The sequence below is a fragment of the Papaver somniferum genome, chromosome 1 (genome assembly GCF_003573695.1).
Source record: "Papaver somniferum cultivar HN1 chromosome 1, ASM357369v1, whole genome shotgun sequence".
Classification (NCBI taxonomy): domain Eukaryota; kingdom Viridiplantae; phylum Streptophyta; class Magnoliopsida; order Ranunculales; family Papaveraceae; genus Papaver; species Papaver somniferum.
In genome coordinates this window covers 240,290,606-240,311,325 of record NC_039358.1, presented here as the reverse complement: position 1 = coordinate 240,311,325, position 20,720 = coordinate 240,290,606, and the positions used below count along the sequence as shown (strand labels likewise).

Genomic DNA, 20,720 nt, shown 5'->3' with positions numbered 1-20,720 from the left:
TAAAATGTTAATTAACGTTACACACTTTTAAGAGTATTTACTGTGCAAAACATGACAAAAATCTACGTTTTATGCTTTGGTACTGATGTGATTGCCACCTAATTAATTAATCTCTGCGATACATTGCATTACAAGGAAACACGCAAATACTATGAAGCAAAACATGACTACATGAGGGTGCAAGAAAATAACCTACAGGAGTACAGGGAGGCAAATGTATTTAAGGGTGGGCATACAAACAAAATTAGCCTTCGGAAACTAATTCTTAAAGGAAATTAGGTAAAATGGGCTTGGGAGCCGGCCCGACAGGATAACTTGCAATGGGACTCCAATTTTCTTTTGAGCAACAAATTTTTGGGTGCTGACGAGTTTCAAACTCTACACATCAATTATCTTTTGTTGATCGGTAAAGAGTTTAGTGCTAGTGAGTTTCGAATCCAGATGACTGATATCATCACTCGTTGACTTTACCACTGTACTACTGTAACATCGATGAATGACTATTAAAAGGAACATAAGATTTTTTAATTAGGTATTTGGCCAAATAGAACATCCCGTTCCTATAATACCTATCGCTAAAATACCCCTATACGGGGATAGGCTAAGCGGAGTGAAAAGGGTTTTCCATGATAGGAAATGAAAACTATTAGCTCACACGAGGTTTGTGAATAATTATGATCTGATAATGAGTAAGGAATATCGTATATCTGCCGAACATGATCTGTTGATTTCATAATTTATTATATATTTCGCCCAAACATGATCTATTGATTTCATTATTTATCATATAGTATTTTTTTTTATGCATGTCAACTAAGTGTTGTATAAATAAACCGATCCGAGTTGTTCAACTATTTGATAACCAGAGTCATTCTTTAATAAATGATTCAACATAATTTGATCAATCCTTTTTTTTCTTTTCCATAAGACGGAGAACTGAACCAAAAATTCTCTTTCTTTAGTTTTCGATCGATATAATTTTTGTGGCAACGAGTTTCGAACTCACGCCACTATATTATCACCAATATCCTACCACGGTGACTCTAGCTACAGAATTCTTTTTGAATTTTGAATACCCAATGTATCCATAATCCATATATGTCTATTTCCACCATAATTTTGCAACTTTACTTTAGAAGGATGTGACCACACTACTTGCCCCATATGGAAGTGGTGGACAGCCACCCATGTGAGAGTATACGATACGGCAAGAAAATACACACCCTACCCGCTTCCACCTCCTCTCTCATTGGTCCACAAGTCAAAGTGTCAAAAGCCAACAAAATCAAAGGCCAACAAAAATATCAGAATTATCTGTAAAACCCCCGAAACCCATCAAACCCCAAATAACAATGACGCCCCCAAATAAAAAACCCTAATCCGATTTCTCTCTCTCTCTCTGAAAATCGATTCCCCAATTTCAATGGCTGCTGCTCTATCATTCTCATCATCATCTTCACTCGTATTCCCCTCTTCTTCAAAATCATTCTCATACGAGCAGCCTCGTTTCAGTATCTCTACTCGAAGTAGTAGTAGTAATAATAACTCTGTGGTAAGTAATTTCATTCATAGGGGTTTTCATTTCACTTCATAATCTGGGGTTCTATTTACTGATACTAATATCGATTAAATTTGTGTTTAAAGAGGTGTAATTTGATAGAGCCATTGGGATTTGAGAATGGGAAACCATTCATACCAGTACTTAATGAACAGTCATTACCAAATTACTTAGCATCAAATTCAAGATATCCACAGACTCTAGCTAATCAAAATGATACGCGGCTCAGGATTTTCTCCGGTACCGCCAATCCTGCACTTTCTCAGGTGAAATTTTACTGCTCAATTTTTTCATTTATTGAAGTTAATTAGCTAGATTTGGGTAATTAGTAGTGTAGGTGATTAGCAATTTGATATGGGTTCTTGCGAAATTAGTTCATGAACTCATCGGTTTGAAATGGTAGATAATATGGAATAGATTGATTGTAGTGTAGAGCCAACCACAGGATTGAGTAGTGTGATTTATTGGGTTTTGAGATGCTATTTTTACCTGGTTCTGTTAACCAGCACTGGGGTCCCGGGATACACGAATACCCCACATTTTTGTATTATCTTGATTGTGTTTGAAGATTTGTCTCACTGTTTGCTTATTGCTGGCTCTGGGTCAAGTAGGGTGTGAATAGTGTGGATACGTCGGGTTTATACGATTGAATGGTACTTTGAAGTGTTGGGTCTTTACTTACTTGGTGGATAGTTGTTCCTGGTGTGTAGAATGATGGATTGAGAAATTTAACTCGTTCGTTTTGTTTGATACTGCAAAATCTTGGGATTTTGTATGACCAGTGTGTGTGTTATAATATGGGTTCTTGCGAAATAAGTTCAAGAACTCATTGGTTCTGAATGGTTGATAATATGAAATACTTGGTTTCTTAGGTTCGAATCTGGGGAAGGGTGGACAAACAGAGCCCACATTGCCAGATTAGTATATTTCCCATCGTGTGTTTTACTAGTTCATGCCATTGTTGCCTTATTTCTGGTTAACAAGCTGGGGTCAAGGAGGCTATAAATAGTACCAGGTTTATATGACTGCCTGGAAAATTGTAATGTCAGGACTGACACACAGAGACCTCAATGCCCTGTTGCCTTGTCTGTTTAAAATCTTATTCCATAGTTTACTCATTGATGGTTACAAGCTTCAAGCTGGGTATGAATATTATGATCCGCTGGTTTTACATGACTGCTGGCAAATTTATTTATTGGTACCTTGATGAATAGTTTTGCCGGTTTAGTTAAATGATGGGACAGAGAGTTCAAACCTCAAACTCCTTTCCTTTGGCACTGAAAACCATGTGATGGCTTATATTGTGTATAACCATATGTTTCTCTATATTGCAGGAAATTGCATGCTACATGGGTTTAGAGCTTGGAAAGATCAAGATAAAGCGGTTTGCTGATGGAGAGATATATGTTCAATTGCGAGAGAGTGTCAGGGGATGTGATGTATTTTTAGTGCAACCTACATGCCCTCCAGCAAATGAGAATCTTATGGAGCTTCTGATAATGATTGATGCTTGCAGAAGAGCATCAGCTAAGACCATTACTGCAGTGATTCCATATTTTGGGTATGCTAGAGCTGACAGAAAGGTAACCTTATCTCCTACATAAAAATACAATGAATCAGATAGCACTTTTCTGCCTTATATTCGAAAGTAAAGATAAATCTAGGAAAGAGCAAGGCATTTTGGTATGGTGAAGTAATTGTGAACTCTTGATTTCTATTATAGTTTTATTTGTGTCACTGACTCATGTAAAACCTGTAAGACCAATATCGTATGGTCCGTCTAAAAATATCTTAGAAGCTGATTATAAAACAGACATCTACCAATACTGGTGTCTGTATTATCTCTATGTTTAATGAGAGTCACTGTCATATTTTGGAACTACAGTTGGAAACAAATAAAGACAGAGTAATGTAGCTGACGAATTCTAGGATCCCTCCTATGCTTGTTCGACACTAAGGAGGGCATTGTGTCTCGTAGTGGGAGTTCTGAGACCGCTTCTTGTTCAGAGTGCATCACTTACTACGGATGAGCTGGGATGATTTGACCCTTGTCATCCTAACTTTAGCAAAATTTTATTCTTCTCAATCCCTTCTACCTGAAATCGATATTTAACGTTTTATGAATTGTTGTTGAATGATTACCCTACATTTTGCAGACTCAAGGGCGTGAGTCCATTGCAGCCAAACTTGTAGCAAACCTTATTACAGAAGCAGGTGCAAACCGTGTTCTTGCTTGTGATCTTCATTCTGGGCAATCAATGGGTTACTTTGATATTCCAGTGGATCATGTATATGGGCAGGTAACTAGTTCGTAGTTCTTTTGATTTATCAAGCTTAGTTGCTACAATATTGATCTTCTGGATAAACAACAGTATACTTGTTGCAAGGTACAAGGTGTTAAAAACTAAAATTGTTCGTACCATCGACTCTAGAAACTGATGCCCTTGAATAAAACCTCACTCACAAACCGAAAGATTGGTTGGTAACCCCTAAATATGCTTTTTTTTTTTTTTTGCTGATTTGCATAGGTTAACCCTGTTTCCTCTTTTTTCTTATTTTTCTTTTTGGTTTCCCTCTTTTGCTGATTTGCATAAGTTTATCTGTTTCCTTTTCTGTAGCCTGTAGTTCTCGACTACCTAGCCAGCAAAAATATTTGTTCTGATGATTTGGTAGTGGTTTCACCTGATGTTGGAGGAGTTGCTAGAGCACGTGCATTTGCCAAGAAGTTATCAGATGCGCCATTAGCCATTGTTGATAAAAGGCGTCATGGGCACAATGTTGCTGAGGTAAGATTCAATTTCACATTGCTGTAATAGGTTCTAAGACTTCGTTTCCTGTTTCTATGATGTCTTACCTTCTCTCAATTACGCTGCATCCATTTACATTACTTGGCAGTGAGAATATTATTTTATTTATTTATTTTTAAATATGAGTTGCCATTTTAAGCATCTGCCTCAAATGTTATCTTGCAGGTGATGAATCTGATCGGAGATGTTAAAGGGAAAGTTGCAGTGATGGTGGATGACATGATAGATACTGCCGGTAAGCCAAGTCTAAACCTTCCAAATGCCACTGACTAGTTAGAAAGGCAAATCTCCTCATCATACAGAGTGATGTTTTAGGTATTGCGTGTTATAACAGCAGACAACCATTAACGGATTAGTCTGCTTAATGTGCATGGTACTAATTGCATTGTTTTCCACATTTTGATCCATCTACTGCTTTAGTTCCACTGAAACTTTGATGAATGCCTCTGTTCCACCTAAACTTTGATGAATGTCGTTGAATGTGTTTTTGGTTCTTGTAGAATTAATTATGCTTATATGGCGTCATTGGTACCCTGGTGTATTTACATAGCTCCGCCCAATTATTTACATGGAATTTTATGAATATTTTTATATTTGATTTTATCCCTCGTGGAGCTCATTGAATTTGTTAGGCGTCCTTTCTATCCTGTTGCAATTACACAGTCCATCCAGTAACCTATCTTGACTTCATCTAATTTCGGATTTTGCGATCTGCTTAAAATTTTGCTTTAGGTACTATCTCAAAAGGTGCAGCTTTATTGCATCAAGAGGGGGCCAGAGAAGTCTATGCCTGCAGTACACATGCTGTTTTCAGGTACAAATCTTGTTTGGATTTCCTTTTTTCCTTCTGTTGTAGTTTGTTTACTTGAGAAGGTAAATAATTAATATCCTGGTTTTTTATTCAGAGCTCAGAGCTCTTAATACTGTACTAAATTTCTTTGGGCATTACTTACAGATGGATCCATTTGACTATCCTTTCAGTGTTGACTTCTTATTTTTCCATTGCATATAGTTCTGATATCCGGGCATTTAATTACTCTTCTTTTATCATTGGCAGCCCTCCTGCGATAGAGAGGCTATCCAGCGGTCTCTTTCAAGAAGTGATCATCACGAACACCATACCAGTGTTGGAGAAGAATTACTTTCCACAGCTTACAGTTCTGTCGGTAGCTAACCTGTTGGGCGAGACAATTTGGCGTGTTCACGATGACTGTTCTGTGAGTAGTATTTTTCAGTAAAATTAAATTGATTTATAAATGTTAGTGGCTTTAGCTTTTGTTTATAAACAATTGTTGATATTCAATATATCCCTCATTTTTTCATCGCTCCCTTGTTTCTATCTGATATACGCTGAAGGCCTAAAATTAAGGAAGACTATCTTCTATAACAGTCGTCTCACCTTTTCTTTATCTAGATAATTCCAACCTACAAATTGTGCGGTCCATTTTTTGCCACCGTGTTTGTTGTTTCTGTGGGAAGTATTGGTTTATATCTCTTAGGGGTTGACGTTCACTCCACATAAACTTAGTTTTTAATCAAACATGGCCTTGACAGTCATAGTGAGAGTAGTTTTCATATTCTGCTTTTTACTTATTGTCAGGGTACCTCTGAACCCTATTCCAGCCTGGGCATTGACTGATCCAATCCATTTGGTGGTGTTCTTCCCAGCTCCACTTACTACCATCATATAAAGACTTTTTGTAATTCAGTATGTCAGATTGTAATGATAATCAGTTTGCCACGCAACGGGTAGGTGATGTACCAACAGTTTTACTAGTTTGTTCTTGAACTTTATGAAGATTGAGGGTTAATACTTAATGGGGAGTTCACTTAGTGTCAGTTAGGCCTCCTCTATGTCTCCTAGATTTCTCCATTTCCCCGTATAATAGTTGAAACTCTGTAGATAGCATATGATGTGTAATGCCAGACTTTACTGTTTGGAAGTTTTGTGTTTTGACTTTATTGCTTGATTAGCCTTTTGGGCCTGGCGTTCGGAAGTTTGTATGAAACAGTGTCAGGAAGTTATGTAAGAAACAATGTCAATTTGACGGTTGTATTTTTCATTTGAAGAGGGTGTTGCACTTCTGGGCAATGTTGATTGTCTTAACTATTTGCCTGAAAATAGGCCAAATTGGAAAAATGAAGGTGTCATTTTTCAGAGCGAGTATTAAGCAAATGGTTTTGGAGTAATAATTAGGTTAAAGCAAGAGATAGAGAAGAAGAAGAACTTGGTATTGATAAAGAGGCATCAAACTATTACATACATATAATGTTCTCTTATATACAGGAAAGGGAAGACTTATTCATCTAATGGACCACACATTCATGGGCCACATGCCCTATAACACCAGTGTAGTCAATATCGGCCGTATCGGCCGATATATCGGGGATATTTCGGATATCGGCCTTGGAGCGGTAGGATAAGCATTGTATCGGCGATACGATATCTTGGCGATAATATCGTCCGATATTAGCCGTATCAGCCGATATATCGGGGATATTTCGTGATCCTATTTTTCTTGATGAGCATGATGAAAATGATGAATGGTTGGATCCACAAAACTTGGAAGACTTGGCGGTAGAAGGTGATAATGTAACTTTGGATGATTTGCAAGATATTATTGGTAAAGAAAGTCGGCCAGTTGGTAGTAGAGGTGCATGTAGCTCTCGAAGTAAGTTTACTTACCCAACCGACTCTGAGTATGATGGATATGATACTGATCAATTGATGCTAGACACAGATTATGGACTACTTGATGGAGCTAATGGAGTTACTGAAGATGATGATATCAATAGTGGCTCGTATGATTTTGAATAAGACTGTAATATCCTTGTTTAATTACCATTTTAGGTAGTAAACATTAAAATTGTTGAAGTTACTCTCCTGTTTTGGTTTGAACTTTTAACTTGTTTAATTGCCATTTTAGGCAGTAAATTTTTAAGTTGTTGAAGTTACTCTCCTGTTTCTAGTTAAAACTTGTTTATTTATCATTTTAGGTAGTAAACTTTAAAGTTATTGAAGTTACTCTTGTGTTTTTTGATAAAATTGATGGTAGCTATAAAATTATAGTCTCTAAATTTGGAACCGATATTTGAACGATAATATCCCTGATAAAAAGTCGTACCAGTGTATCGGTCCTGGCCGAGATAAACCGATATCCGATATTAACTACATTGTATAACACTCCCCTTGTGCGGTTCAATAACAAAACTTTATACATAGTGCTTCACATATAGTGCTTTAAATGTAGTTCTTCAAATGTCGTTCTCTCCTTGATGACTTGTGCCGAGATCAATTGTCTTACTAAAACTTTGACAAGGAAAAACCCAGTGGGATAAAACCTTGGTACAAAACTTCACATGTAGTACTTCACATGTTGTCTGGTACTTTACATGTAGTTCATCACATGTAATACAATCTTCAAAGATCGACGAGTCTAAGTTAATTGCCTCGTTAAAACTTCGCCAGGGAAACCCAGAGGGACGAAACCTGAACTAAAGAAAAAGAGTACAATATTAAGCAAACTTTGAACATAGTTGGACTCGAATATGTTGCCTCATTAAAACTTTGACAAGGAAAAACCCAGTGGGACAAAACCTTGGCGAAGGGGAAATAGTACAACATGACAGAAAGTCACTTTTCTTCGTTGAAGTTGATTAGTTGCTTCACAACTCCTAAGGTAGAAAATCCCCATGGGAAAGACAATAGCATTAAATGGAAAATTACATTCCTGGTGTTTGTTGTTGTCTCATTAAAAACCTTGCCGAGTAACAAAACCATGTGGGAAAAAGCAACCTCAGTGAAGGAAAATAGTTCCACACCATTAGATGCTCCCCCTGATGTCAGAAAAATTTCATTAGTCTAATGCAGTCAAAAGGAGTTTATCACACTTAACTTTGGTGACTTGAATGTTTATAGGACCATGTTGTTGATTCTGGAAGTTACATTGCTTAACGGACTATCGTGTTTCATTTCTTTGATTCAGATATTTTCAATAATATCAACGCGATCTTTATGTCTACAACGTTCTACTTGATGTCTTTAGTGTTGTCTCGCTAAAAACCTTGTCGAATAACAAAACCCTTTGGAAAAAAACTATTCTCGATCGAAGGGAAAAGAGTACAACACAGCTTAAATTTCGAAGTAAAATATGTCGACATCATATCCTTGGATCCTCCCCCTGATATCGGCATATCCCCCTGATTACTTTCAGAGTTGTTCCAGACAGTTCCTTTAGTCACGTATTTTTCGAAACTGAATATCGGTAATGACTTAGAAAATAGTCTACCATATCTCCCCCTGATTACTTTAGTTGGAGAAGAGATTATTGTTCCTTCATAATCAACAACTTTTGGATTACACTTTCATTAGCATTCCTTTTATGTTTTTGCAGGGATAAAACAAGTTTATGTCAATGGTTACTTTTAAGCACATGATTACATTCACTATACCATTCCAATGACGTTGCGTAGGCGCTGAGATATATCTAGCTAACAAGTTCATTGAGGATGTAACATTTGGTCGAGTACATTATGCTAAGTACAATAATGCGTCTATTATACTTAGATAAGGAAAGTTCATCTCCCGACCCAACTTCGTCATCTTCCTTTAGACGAATTGATCATTTATATACATTTGAAACTCGACTAATCATGGGAGTGCTAGCAGCATGCACGTACTTGTTAAATTTCCTGAGAATGGACATATGCAAACTGGTGGAATAATATACCACAAGCTCGGTCTTCTAGTTTAGAACATAGATAAGATCGAGATTTTCCAGGGTTTTCATCTCAAATTCATGTTTTAAATAGCTTGTAAGATCTCTTATTCCATTAAGAGTACTTATCATGTCCATACCGTCGACATAGATAGCTATAGTTATGAATCAGGAATTTATTTAATACGCATGAAACAAAATCTTATTTTTTTATTCATTCCCAATCAAATAGTCACTTAGACGGGTATACCACATCCGCCTGATTGTTTAAATCAATAAGCGAGTGTTCCAGTGTAACTGGAAACATACTCCGTCGTTTATAGTCATTCGAATTGGGAAGCAAAAGTCCATCATGCACTTTTGCAAATATCTTTGATCCTAAATCTCCAGAGTTATAACCGCATCTACTATGTGTCAAGTTCTTTTGAAACGGCCAAGCAGACTAATTAACTGAACATTATGATGTTCAAAAAAGTAAGTGATCCAGGGGTTTGTGAGAAACCTCGCGCCACAAGGTGATTCTTTATACTTTAAGACCTCATTCTTCTCACTACACTTTGTGACAAATAAACACATATGTCCCACAGGCTTTACACTAGGTTCGTTAGCACTACCACACCAAATACCCGTATATTTGTCAAAGAATAAGTTCTACCTGGATTGCGTAGGACAAATATGCTATTTATTTGAAATTAATCAAAATAAATCATGGTTCGATCGCATTGTGCTCTACTTCCGGAGCAACTACTTATGGATTATATCATCGTTGTGCACGCATGATCCTTTCATTGACTCATATATGCATTCTCATAATCCGTCAGGATTTCATTGTTCTCTAGAATCATTTAAAACTTCGGAGCGTCCTCCAGTTTGATTCATGGACATATTCAGAGAAAATCTTATGAGATGATTTCTGATGATATAAATAAGTTGTGCCTTACTCACCTACTTCCTTTCTAGGTGAGGATTGATCGAACCAAGTGGTCTTTCCAACTTCCTTTATGGAGCCACGGCCTCAACCACACTTCCACTGAGTGTAGTTGCAACACCTTAGTCTATGGTGTATATCCCGTATTGAGGATTTGTAACTTTGCAGGTAGGTTTGCAGCTGGTATGTGTGATCTCATCACTTTAGCAACATCAGTGTACATTTTGAAAATCGAATATTCTTTATCACTTCGCATTTACATTTGTGGAGTACAAGAATCAATATGAGACACAGTGGGAACACACCACGATAATTCCTGTCGTTCCCTTAGAAAATACTTTTTCTTATCTCCCCCTAACGACGGGAAGGCTGTCTCATTAAAGTGATAACCCGCAAATCTAGTGGTAAGAGATCTCCTTCCAAAAGTTTTAAAACGCGGATAATTGTTGGGAACTCATTTCCAACATAACTACTTAACAGTTTTAGTGCAACCAAAAATGCGTAAGAACATGAATGTCAGGATTAAATCCAGTTACCAACGGGTATGCAGAAAAGGTTGACTAATATTGGATTCTAAAAAGGAATTAAGTAAGATGCGTGTAATATTTCATATCCCCAAAGCAATAAAATATAAGTTGGTACACATAACCTATTCCTTAGGCACCATATATAACCTTTGATGGTAGCCTCTGCGAAACCATTGGGATAAGATGCTCTATATTGATCCTATTAAACATGCAATATTCATCAAGTCCCTTTGATGTAAATTCTCTAGCATTAATAAGGGTGGTGAGCCTTTGCAATTTGTATTGTGTAATATATGCTAGGAGTTTTTAAACGCAAATTTCTTGGGAACTATAACTAGTCCAAAATGTTAAAACATTCACCAGAGCCATAAGTCACTTTAATGGTCCGCATTCTTCATGAATATTTTTCTAAATTTCACTTTGTGTTCTTTGTAATATGGAATTTTTTACCATTTGCATCTTAGGATGATCTCGATCCTGTTTTACTGAAGACTTTATAAAATGAGTGATATGCTCTCTTACTTAAAAGCATAATGGGAGGGAGGAGGGGGTTGTGCATCTAGTACTTTAGAAAACACTTATTGAGAGATATGCCGTTACTTCGCATTCTGTCAATCTTTTTCCCGTTGTCTCGTCCACTCAAACACAACGATGTACGTATGAGTCCTTTCAAAACGAAACATCATGTCACAACCAAAGTGCATTTATGGTTATGTCAAAGTCTGTATGAGTCAATTTCCAACATTTCGTCGTCGGAGTCAATATGGATTAAATATTCCAAATTAATAATATAGTGATTTATATTTCACTAAATTGAATCATTAGTCTCTCTAAAGTATGTTTTTTTCCAAATACATTAGTGACTATAAAAGATGCAATCAATTACATTATCATTACAGTCAGGTTTCACATGATATCCATTTGCATGGGTTTCTTTGGAATTTAACAAGGTGTGATTATCTCTCGGTACATATAGAGATTTTGTGACGTCTTTGTTTTATCTTGAAAACAAAATTTTGAGCAGTGTTGCGCTCAATGATCCAATCCTCGTAGTCACATTATAAGGAAATAGTTCAACAATTAGTTTAAGTTCCTTAAGCTAGTGGAAGAAAAATAACTATGAGTTAGACATTTGGGTCTTGAGAGTCGTAATAAGTGGCGTGACCTTGTTACGTAATAAAAATGGGATTCAACTCAAGTACTTTAGATTGAATATATATTACCTTTCACCCAATATATCTCAAGTACTTTAGAGAATTTATGTCTCGTGTTTTCATTCCATTGGTGTAGATATTGGATCTAGTTCAACTGAATAAGATAGTCAATTGGCCCGGCAAAGTTCTTGTTGCCATTAAAGTTGATGTGAAAATTGGTTGCTATTATGGTACATACATTACATCATATATACCAACATCTGTGACCAGGTGTATTTCCAATTCTTTCATTTATGATGAGAGCTAGTATTACATTTTAGCTGATCCCATACTCGGTTGATACTTGTGTATTGGTGTTATTACTACCATAGACAAACGTACATCTTTGTCTCATGATATATGTGTCCCTTTTCACATGCTTTATATGAGTCAGTACGTCTAACCCTCATTACTTCGGGGTTCTTTCCATTTCCAATTTTTCTACATTTAGCTTAATTTGAGAAATTTCTTTATCTCAACAGGACAAGAGAATCTCACAACACATGTCAACCACTTACTTTAGGTTGATATATTACTATAGATAGTTCTCTTGTTACCATACTTCAACATATACTGGTTCGTTTGTATCATGGATGAAGTAAATAAATGGAAAATTTCCAACTCATATAATCTTTTGTGAGTTCTTCCACAAAAAATTGGAATACATGTGATTTTATTTGAACGTATCTTTTAAAACTACCGACTCTTTAATAGTCGAGCAAGCGGATTACATCCCACAGAACATTCAAATTTGGGCGGAAAATATCAAATACACAATAATGGTGCTCAAGTACTTTTAAAACCCAAATAAATATATTTGAATCGAGTTGGTACTACAAATTGAACAAAAGATAAACATCATTCAACCATAGCCAATATCATTTCAAGAGAAAAAAATAATAACAAGACCAAAATTCTTAATGGCCGAGATCAATAGTCATAGTTTAAATTGACCGTTTATACGGTATGGACTTATTTTAACAACAAAGTCTCTTCAGCAGCATCTTCAGGCTCTATGACTCAGGTTCCAGTTATCCCTCCTTCAACAACAACAACAATTCCAAAGACTCAGACACGAAAAATTACTAAGACACCAAAGACACCAAGACTGATTTCGAAGAAAATCTTAACCGTTCCAGACCGATTCAGCAAAACAATTACTCACTATACCTATTACTTGTGTTACTGCCTGTGAAAAAGATCACTTACAAAAGGATGGATCTATGAATTCTATTATACCTTTGTCACTTGTGTTACTGTGATTTTGAAAAAAGCCCTGAGAAATGGTTGGATCTTTGGATCCTTACATCTATACAGTTTGTAGAGGTGATATATGGTTTGGATGACTTAATCTTACTCCAACCAAGACCATTTAAACTTATTATTTTACTTTTTATACTTTGGAACTGGTTAGGAATGGTAGGAATCAATTTTCATATTTGGGATCGGGACTATGACGTAAACAGGTACAATTGTTCTTACTGTCTGTTATTTTTCTTTTTAATTTGTTGTAACAGACTGAGACCGTGCCGGTCACGTAAACACTTCTGATGTGGAATCAGCTCGTGGTCAATATATTTGAGCCTTGCCTCTTTTTCCAAAAAAAGATTAAAAAAAATTTGGTATTACTTAACACAATCTACCCGTACTACTCCGTATCCTAGTTAGTAAGTTCGCGAATGATTCACGAATCATTCGCGAATTTTTCCGTATCACGAATTTTACCGTCTTATTCGTGTACATTTGCAACTCCGAACCCAAGTCGTGTATTATGTGGCATTCCCGGATTATTCGCGAATCGTTCACGAATTTTACGTATCCCGAATGATACGTCCGCTTAATTCGCCATAAATTCTTTAGCTTTTACTTTTCAAAGACTCCATTTTTTGGGCTTTACTGCCTCCCGAACATACACGACCGAATATTAGACGTGTTGTAATTTTTATGAAACCAAAACGACTGAAGAGATTTGAAGGTAAAGGTGAGAGAGATCTCAAACTCACTAACCAAGCATCTAAACCACCATACGACGTCCTCTTGGATAACTAATGTTGTATATATTATTAATATCATCATATTGAGTTTATTTTTTCCTTAAATAACTCACACATATGCATAAAAATTGGTCTATGACCTTATAAATACAAATTATTTGTTATATATAGATACCGAATTTTCAGAGCCGAACTCACATTTATAAATCGAATTATACACGTACGTATGCCGTTCCGAATTAATGACAAATCACGTTCCGTTGACCGAATTTTGGACCGAATATGGATTTTACCAAACCGTATAATACTCGTACGTTTGTCGTTCCGTACGTTTGACGAATCCCGAATTGCTAACTAGGCTCCGTATTATCCTTGCACCTTTCAAGGGGAGTTCAAGGGCTGAGTTTTGAAATCCACCGAGTGAATTTCATTTACCGTAAACACCCTTCACTTTATTTTCTTGTGTCAAGTCTTGAGTTTTCGACTGAATTTCAATACCATTTGGCGCGCAGATCGATCCCTTTCTCTTTCCCTAAATTATGAATTTCACTCTAGATTCTCGATTTTCAACAAATTGACCCCTAAATCTTCTAGGGTTTCAACAAATGTAGGTGAGTAGAACGAGTGTAGCAGAGAACTCACTGAATTTCATTTTTTTCTTCTGATTTCCCCTCTAAAGAGAAGAAATCTAGGGTTATGGAGTTTACCGAGTCGTATAAACAAACAGGTCCGTGTTGTTTCTCACCAAATTCTCGTTATCTTGCTGTTGCTGTTGATTATCGACTTGTTATCAGGGATTCTTTCTCCCTTAAGGTAATCATTCATTTTATTCAAATTTTTTTTTCTTGAAATTAGGTTTCATTTCCAAATAAATTTCAATTTCGTGGAATATTCAATGGATTTTAGATTTTTCCCCTAAATTGGTTTCTCACAATGTCGGATAAACCCAGATTAGTAATGGGTAAGTGGTAATGCTGGTGGTGTTGATGGGTGTTGTTGCTGATGAGTGGTCATGGTGGTGATGGCGGTCAATGCAGGCCCGATTATCAACCATCACCACCACCACCGTTAAAATTTAGGGCTAGTAGGTGTTAAAAAAGAAACATTCCCCCATAGTCATAAAAGTAACACCTCAGTTTACCCACAAGTTTGATGTTGTTGGTGGTGGGTATTGGTGGTGGTGGTGGTGGCGGCGTAGAGTGTTAATGGGTGATGGTGGTGATCCAGGCAGGTCCAACTATCACCCATCGCCACCACCCACCACCACCATTGAAATTTAGAGATATTAGGTGAAAATTGAAATGCTAGTTTGAGCTAGTAGCAGTATAGAGTGTAAAGTAAACCCATCCTTGGCACGGCTCGAACCAACTGGATTTGGGTTGGGGGCAGAGAATTACTGGGATTTGGATGACTGACATTCACTTGTGTGGATTTCTTAAAGACTTTCGTTTCACTCTAGGTCATGCTGATGATAGTATTTTCTTCTCATTTGGGTTAATTGGAATCCATAGTATTCCCTTGATATGCATCAACATAATGTATATATAGAGAATCCTGCTTTCAAAGCTGGTACTGTTTGAGTATGAGTTACAACTACCCAGTCTGAGTTAAAATTTGAACTCTTTTCTGCACGCAATGTTTTTTTTTAATGTTTTAGAGTACAATGATTTAACTTCAGGACGTGCTTAAGGTAGTTCTCCCCTCTTTCGCCATCTTGAACCGTAAAATAGTCCCATGTGATTTGGATACAAATTGCCTAGCTTTAAAAGCTGGTACACTAAAGAATTGGTGTGAGACTGAGTTAGAGGTCAATTTCAGATGTACTATGTTACTTCAGATGTACTAGTAATGGCAAACAAGAGCCCTTTTGTGAGAACTCAGTTGAAGTTGTTGTCTCGGATGAGGAGCTATTTAATGTGATTCTGAAATTCCTGATCTCTGTGATAGTAAATGGATTTTTAAATTAGTTTGTTGTAATCTTTCAGAATGTTAACATGATTGAAATTATTCACTTCAATTTGCCAGGATTTGAATGATGTCACTTATAACTGATACTATGTAAATACGCGATTGCTCTTCACATAATTCAGTTTATAGGACAAAGAGTGTTTAATTTTTGCTTATGTTTGTTGTAAAATGAACTACCAATTCCACCTCTTTGTATCATTGACATGCGAAATTCATTGGTTATGGTTGCGGGTATTAACGTCTTTCTTCTTTTGCAGGTTGTGCAACTGTTTTCTTGCTTAGATAAGATAAGCTATATTGAATGGGCCCGCGATTCTGAGTACATATTATGTGGTCTTTACAAGCGACCAATGATCCAGGCCTGGTCATTGTCCCAGCCTGAGTGGACATGCAAGATAGATGAAGGTCAAGCTGGGATCGCATATGCTAGATGGAGCCCTGATAGTCGCCACATTCTTACCACATCAGACTTCCAGTTGCGACTAACAGTGTGGTCTCTGTTAAACACAGCTTGTGTTCATGTGCAATGGCCAAAGCATGCTTCTAAAGGTGTTTCATTTACCAAGGACGGGAAGTTTGCTGTAATCTGCACAAGACGTGATTGTAAAGACTATATTAGCCTTCTGTCTTGTCACACATGGGAGATAATGGATGATTTTCCTGTTGACACATTAGACTTAGCGGATGTCGAATGGTCTCCTGATGATAGTGCGATTGTGGTTTGGGATTCTTTTCTTGAATATAAGGTACTTACTGTTAGTTTTATTCATTGTTCTCTGCGTTAATTTTAACAATGCGGACCACATTGATGGCTCCAGCTAATCCTGCAAATAATAAACTGAGATGGACTTGTCTTGATACAGGTTTTAGTATATTCTCCAGATGGGAGGTGTCTATTTAAGTTCCAAGCATATGAAAGTGGATTGGGTGTGAAAAGTATTGTGTGGTCTCCTTGTGGTCAGTTTCTAGCAGTCGGTAGCTATGACCAGATGTTGCGGGTTCTGAATCACTTAACATGGAAAAACTTTGCAGAATTCATACACCTATCCACTGTTCGTGGTCCTTGCGCTGCTACCGTGTTTAAGGTTAGTATTGTTTTAACCATTACTCTTACAGTCTTGCCTATTAGCATGTGTATCGCAATTAACATTTACATGACATTTTTTGCTTGGGTCTCAATGTAACAGGAGATTGACGAAGTTTTACAGCTTGATATGTCAGGATTACGTCTGAGCGATGATTTCATTCGTGGGAATTCTGGTGAATATCCTTGGCATTTCACTCTGTTTTTATTTGGACCTAAATTTAGAGAAGGTTTACTACTTCTGCCTAAATTGCTTTAACTAAAATCTACAGGCTCTTAGTACGAGTCATCTGTAGCTGCATAATTCAATTTCCCAGCCGGGTTTTGCTATTTCAGCACATTTTGATTGTGATATAAGTCGCCCATGCTTCCATTAATACAGTACTTTTTTACATAGGCCATTCTTTTATGGATATTGTCATGATAATGCCTGGGTAGTGTCCAAACTTTTTTCCGCTTAACTCCCTTTTGTTGTCCTGTTTCAGATAATCATCCAGAGGCACCTGTTACAGTGAGATACAAAATTATGGAACTACCTATTAGCTTGCCTTCGTTAAAGCCTCTTGTAGACAAACCAAACCCAAAACAGGGCGTTGGTAAGCAAACTATATATCCTCCCTCTTGTTAGCTAAGAATAATAAAGTAAACATATATTGAGCTCTTCTTTATTCTGTCTCCCAATCTACAAATCTAATCATAACTCTGGAAGTATGTGCCCTTGGTATAGTATATAACCAATACCATCATTAGGTGTCAAATAGAACTTAACCACGCTGCTCTAAATGCATGTAGACGGTGTATAATGATTCCAACTGTTCACAGGTCTGTTGTCATGGAGCAGTGACAGCCAATATCTCTTCACTCGTAATGACAGCATGCCTACTGTTCTATGGATATGGGATATGAGGCGCCTGGAGCTTGCAGCGATACTGGTGCAGAAGGAAGCAATACGCGCAGCGGCATGGGATCCTACATGTCCACGTGTAATTTTGTGTACTGGTAGCTCCCACTTGTACATGTGGACACCAACGGGTGCTTATTGCGTCAGTATTCCATTGCCCCAGTTTACAATTACTGATCTAAAATGGAATTTGGATGGAAGTTGTGTTCTTCTCAAAGATAAAGACTCATTTTGTTGTGCTGCTGTCCCTCCCCTAGTACCAGATTCTGGCGAAGAAGAAGAAGATGATGAAGATGAAGATGAAGATGATTATGATGATGATAGCTCAGACATTGACTGAGCTTGTTTTGTCCTCTTTAGCTATGTAGGAGAACAGAACAAGTTTTCCTTTGACGAGGTACTTGTACCTTCAACTGCTTGCTGTTGCACTCCCTCAAAATCTATACAATGAGATTACCTGAGGCAAATTCAGGGCCAGACTATGATCTGCTTCTGTGACTGAAAGTTGTTATGTACTTTATTCGGTCTAAGAGCCTTAGAAATTACCTTGTGTCATTGGCTTCCTTTTTAGGCCATTAAAAGGGAGAGCTAAAATCGTCGAGTTAACTCTTTAACTAGGTCGATTCTATGGTGAGTCAAGTTTTGTGTTTTCTGTCGGACCAAAATATCCTTTTAGGAGTTTCGTAATCCGAAATCATAATTCCTTTTATTATTATTATGAAGTTTCCTTTTATTATTATGAAGTTTCCTTTTAATAGAATTGGTAAATCAGACTTTAATTACAAGTTGAACTGTATCCAGGGCAAATTTCGGTGAAATGGCAAGAATATAATTTTATCATTATGAAGTTTTCTAAAATATCCGTTTTAGAATTGGATTCGGATAACTTCCCCGATAATCTATATCTATCTATATATATATATATATAGATATATGATTGCAACTTACACCTTTCTTCGTGAACTTCTTCTCCAATTCTTCATAGTTTCTCTGCTCTTTTTTAGTTGATTTACTAGTTAGCCGTTCAAGATGATTAGCGCAGCTGCAGCTCGTAGAATTGTTGGAATTGTCGGTAATGTAATTTCGTTCTTTCTGTTTCTTTCTCCTTTACCAACCTTTTTCAGTATTTATAAGAAAGGTGCTGTTGAGGATTTCTCTCCTTACCCTTATATAGTAACCGTCCTCAACTGTGCTTTATGGGTTTTTTATGGTTTCGTAACTCCCAACAGTCTTTTAGTTATAACGATCAATGGGGGTGGTCTTGTGATCGAGTTGATTTATGTCGCCATCTATTTCTTCTATGCCGATAACAAACAAAGAAAGCGCCCATGTATTTGGAGTCTGGCTGAGATTGTTTTTTTGGTCGCGGTGGTGCTTTTGTGCTCTTTGATCCCGAATCCACAGTCATGGAGAGGTGTGGTAATTGGATGGTTATGTGTCGCCGTCAACATCGGCATGTATGCTATTCCATGTTTGGCGATGCGCCAGGTTTATAAGACAAAGAGTCTAGAGTACATGCCGTTCTGGCTTTCGTTAGCCTGTTTTCTCAATGGTCTCTGCTGGTTAGCATATTCGTTGCTAGGTTTTGATAAATATATTCTTACGAGCAATGGTATTGGTTTGGTTTTGGGACTAATTCAGATTATTGTTATCGGGTACTACTTTTTCAAGTACCCACAACCAAAAGATTACATTTCCTGGCCAAACTTGCCAAACTGGTGGAAGTTCCTGAAATCCAAGATGAATAACAAGACTGTCGATGAGAAGGCTGGTGGAGGTGGCAAAGTAGAGCTCACGGATATGGTCTAAATCTGCGTCATCACTTTGTTTATTTATCTTTAGGGTTGATTAATTAGTATTTTTTATTTATTTAGGATTTACATTGTTTTTTCTACTAGTAGGTTATTGATTTTATTGCTTTTTGATTCATGTACAATTCTATCTGTTGGATTCTGTTTTGATCATCCTGCAAATTTATATTAATAAATGCATTTATTTTATTTTGTTAAACCAAAGTACATTACTAGAGTTTATTTGTTTTATTTTCTATATGTCCTATTATCTTTCCAGATTCGATAAACTTTTAGATATCATACTCGTAGTCATTTTTTTTTCATAAATCGCATGAACTATATATATTGGTATGAAAACCCTTCCTTCACATAGTGAAAAATAGTACGTAGCTCAAAAATTTTAGGTGTTTTCCTCCGGTTTTTGGCTACGGAAAAATAACACCCGAGATACCATGCTGGTTGTAAAATATTTTAATTTAAGATTGAATATAAAAAATTGTGATATTTGCTATTTCCAATTTTTTCTGATAATTATGTAAGATCTTACACTATCCAAGCTTGTCACAACATTTTCTAGAACAGTTAATGATATTTATCCAACAACTTATACAACTAAGATTAGCAGGGCGGAGTCAAATGTTGACTAAACCAGGATGTCCGTCCGCCGCAGCACCCCTCTTCCTCACAAACTTCACCAACATAGTCTTTTTCTTGTCCAAAATAAAAAGTAGAAATTGACGTTTAGTCCCAAAGTTACTGGGCTTTGGACGCTTTAGTCCACTCATCTCAGGCCTAGTACTCTCTAGTCCAAATAATCCCCGCCCACAACAGTTTAGTCCAAATATGGACGAGTTAGTCCAAACTTCTCTCGATCCAGAAAATCGGATTTTTTCATTTTACCAGAAATACCCCGTTTATGTTTCCGGATCTTAAAATCTTTGTGCTTATACTTTCAATGTCTCGGTGTGAAGCGCTGTGAAGAGAGGCGAATCAGAAATTGGCTCTTGAATGTGAAAATCTTCTTTCTCAATGTTCAAAATTGGAAAGACATTGATCATGATCAAGAGTCTTTCATGGAGTTTGGCAATGAAGTTGATGAACGGGCGGAGATGCGTGTTGTTGAAGTTGAAAAACGACTTGAAATGACTCTCTGAAGAATTTGATTTCCATTAACATCAATGCGATGTTGGCACGATAATTCCCAATTTTCTTGTGTTTTCTTTTTTTGATTATTTATGGATGTGTTCGT

At 36.8% G+C, this 20,720-nt stretch overlaps 3 protein-coding genes across 3 annotated transcripts; all 3 read left to right on the top strand.

Moving 5' to 3' along the window:
- Positions 1 to 1,308: 1,308 nt before the first annotated feature.
- On the top strand, positions 1,309 to 6,523 carry LOC113321441 (ribose-phosphate pyrophosphokinase 1-like). Its single transcript, XM_026569353.1, has 9 exons — positions 1,309 to 1,552; positions 1,645 to 1,824; positions 2,893 to 3,141; positions 3,715 to 3,858; positions 4,177 to 4,344; positions 4,531 to 4,600; positions 5,098 to 5,179; positions 5,423 to 5,582; positions 5,966 to 6,523. The coding sequence occupies exons 1-9, from the start codon at positions 1,424 to 1,426 to the stop codon at positions 6,002 to 6,004; spliced, it is 1,221 nt and encodes a 406-aa protein (XP_026425138.1). The 5' UTR covers positions 1,309 to 1,423; the 3' UTR covers positions 6,005 to 6,523.
- A 7,608-nt stretch (positions 6,524 to 14,131) lies between these two features.
- On the top strand, positions 14,132 to 18,421 carry LOC113321434 (WD repeat-containing protein WRAP73-like). The gene is made up of 6 exons (XM_026569346.1): positions 14,132 to 14,538; positions 15,951 to 16,439; positions 16,557 to 16,778; positions 16,881 to 16,953; positions 17,263 to 17,373; positions 17,600 to 18,421. Exons 1-6 carry the CDS (start codon positions 14,422 to 14,424, stop codon positions 18,016 to 18,018), a joined length of 1,431 nt encoding a protein of 476 aa, XP_026425131.1. The 5' UTR covers positions 14,132 to 14,421; the 3' UTR covers positions 18,019 to 18,421.
- Positions 18,422 to 18,707: 286 nt separating this feature from the next.
- On the top strand, positions 18,708 to 19,487 carry LOC113274259 (bidirectional sugar transporter SWEET5-like). The gene has a single exon (XM_026523701.1). The coding sequence runs from the start codon at positions 18,708 to 18,710 to the stop codon at positions 19,485 to 19,487; it is 780 nt and encodes a 259-aa protein (XP_026379486.1).
- The last annotated feature ends 1,233 nt before the right edge of the window (positions 19,488 to 20,720 follow it).

What these genes read in the sequence shown, in the direction of transcription:
- LOC113321434 (XM_026569346.1), top strand. Translation starts at nt 14,422, where the DNA reads ATGGAGTTTACCGAGTCGTATAAACAAACAGGTCCGTGTTGTTTCTCA. An exon ending in GCGCTGCTACCGTGTTTAAG is followed by an intron (nt 16,779 to 16,880) that starts GTTAGTATTGTT and finishes TCAATGTAACAG; the next exon opens with GAGATTGACGAAGTTTTACA. An exon ending in TTTCATTCGTGGGAATTCTG is followed by an intron (nt 16,954 to 17,262) that starts GTGAATATCCTT and finishes GTCCTGTTTCAG; the next exon opens with ATAATCATCCAGAGGCACCT.
- LOC113274259 (XM_026523701.1), top strand. Translation starts at nt 18,708, where the DNA reads ATGATTAGCGCAGCTGCAGCTCGTAGAATTGTTGGAATTGTCGGTAAT.
- LOC113321441 (XM_026569353.1), top strand. Translation starts at nt 1,424, where the DNA reads ATGGCTGCTGCTCTATCATTCTCATCATCATCTTCACTCGTATTCCCC. An exon ending in ATGCTAGAGCTGACAGAAAG is followed by an intron (nt 3,142 to 3,714) that starts GTAACCTTATCT and finishes TACATTTTGCAG; the next exon opens with ACTCAAGGGCGTGAGTCCAT. An exon ending in GTGTTCACGATGACTGTTCT is followed by an intron (nt 5,583 to 5,965) that starts GTGAGTAGTATT and finishes ACTTATTGTCAG; the next exon opens with GGTACCTCTGAACCCTATTC.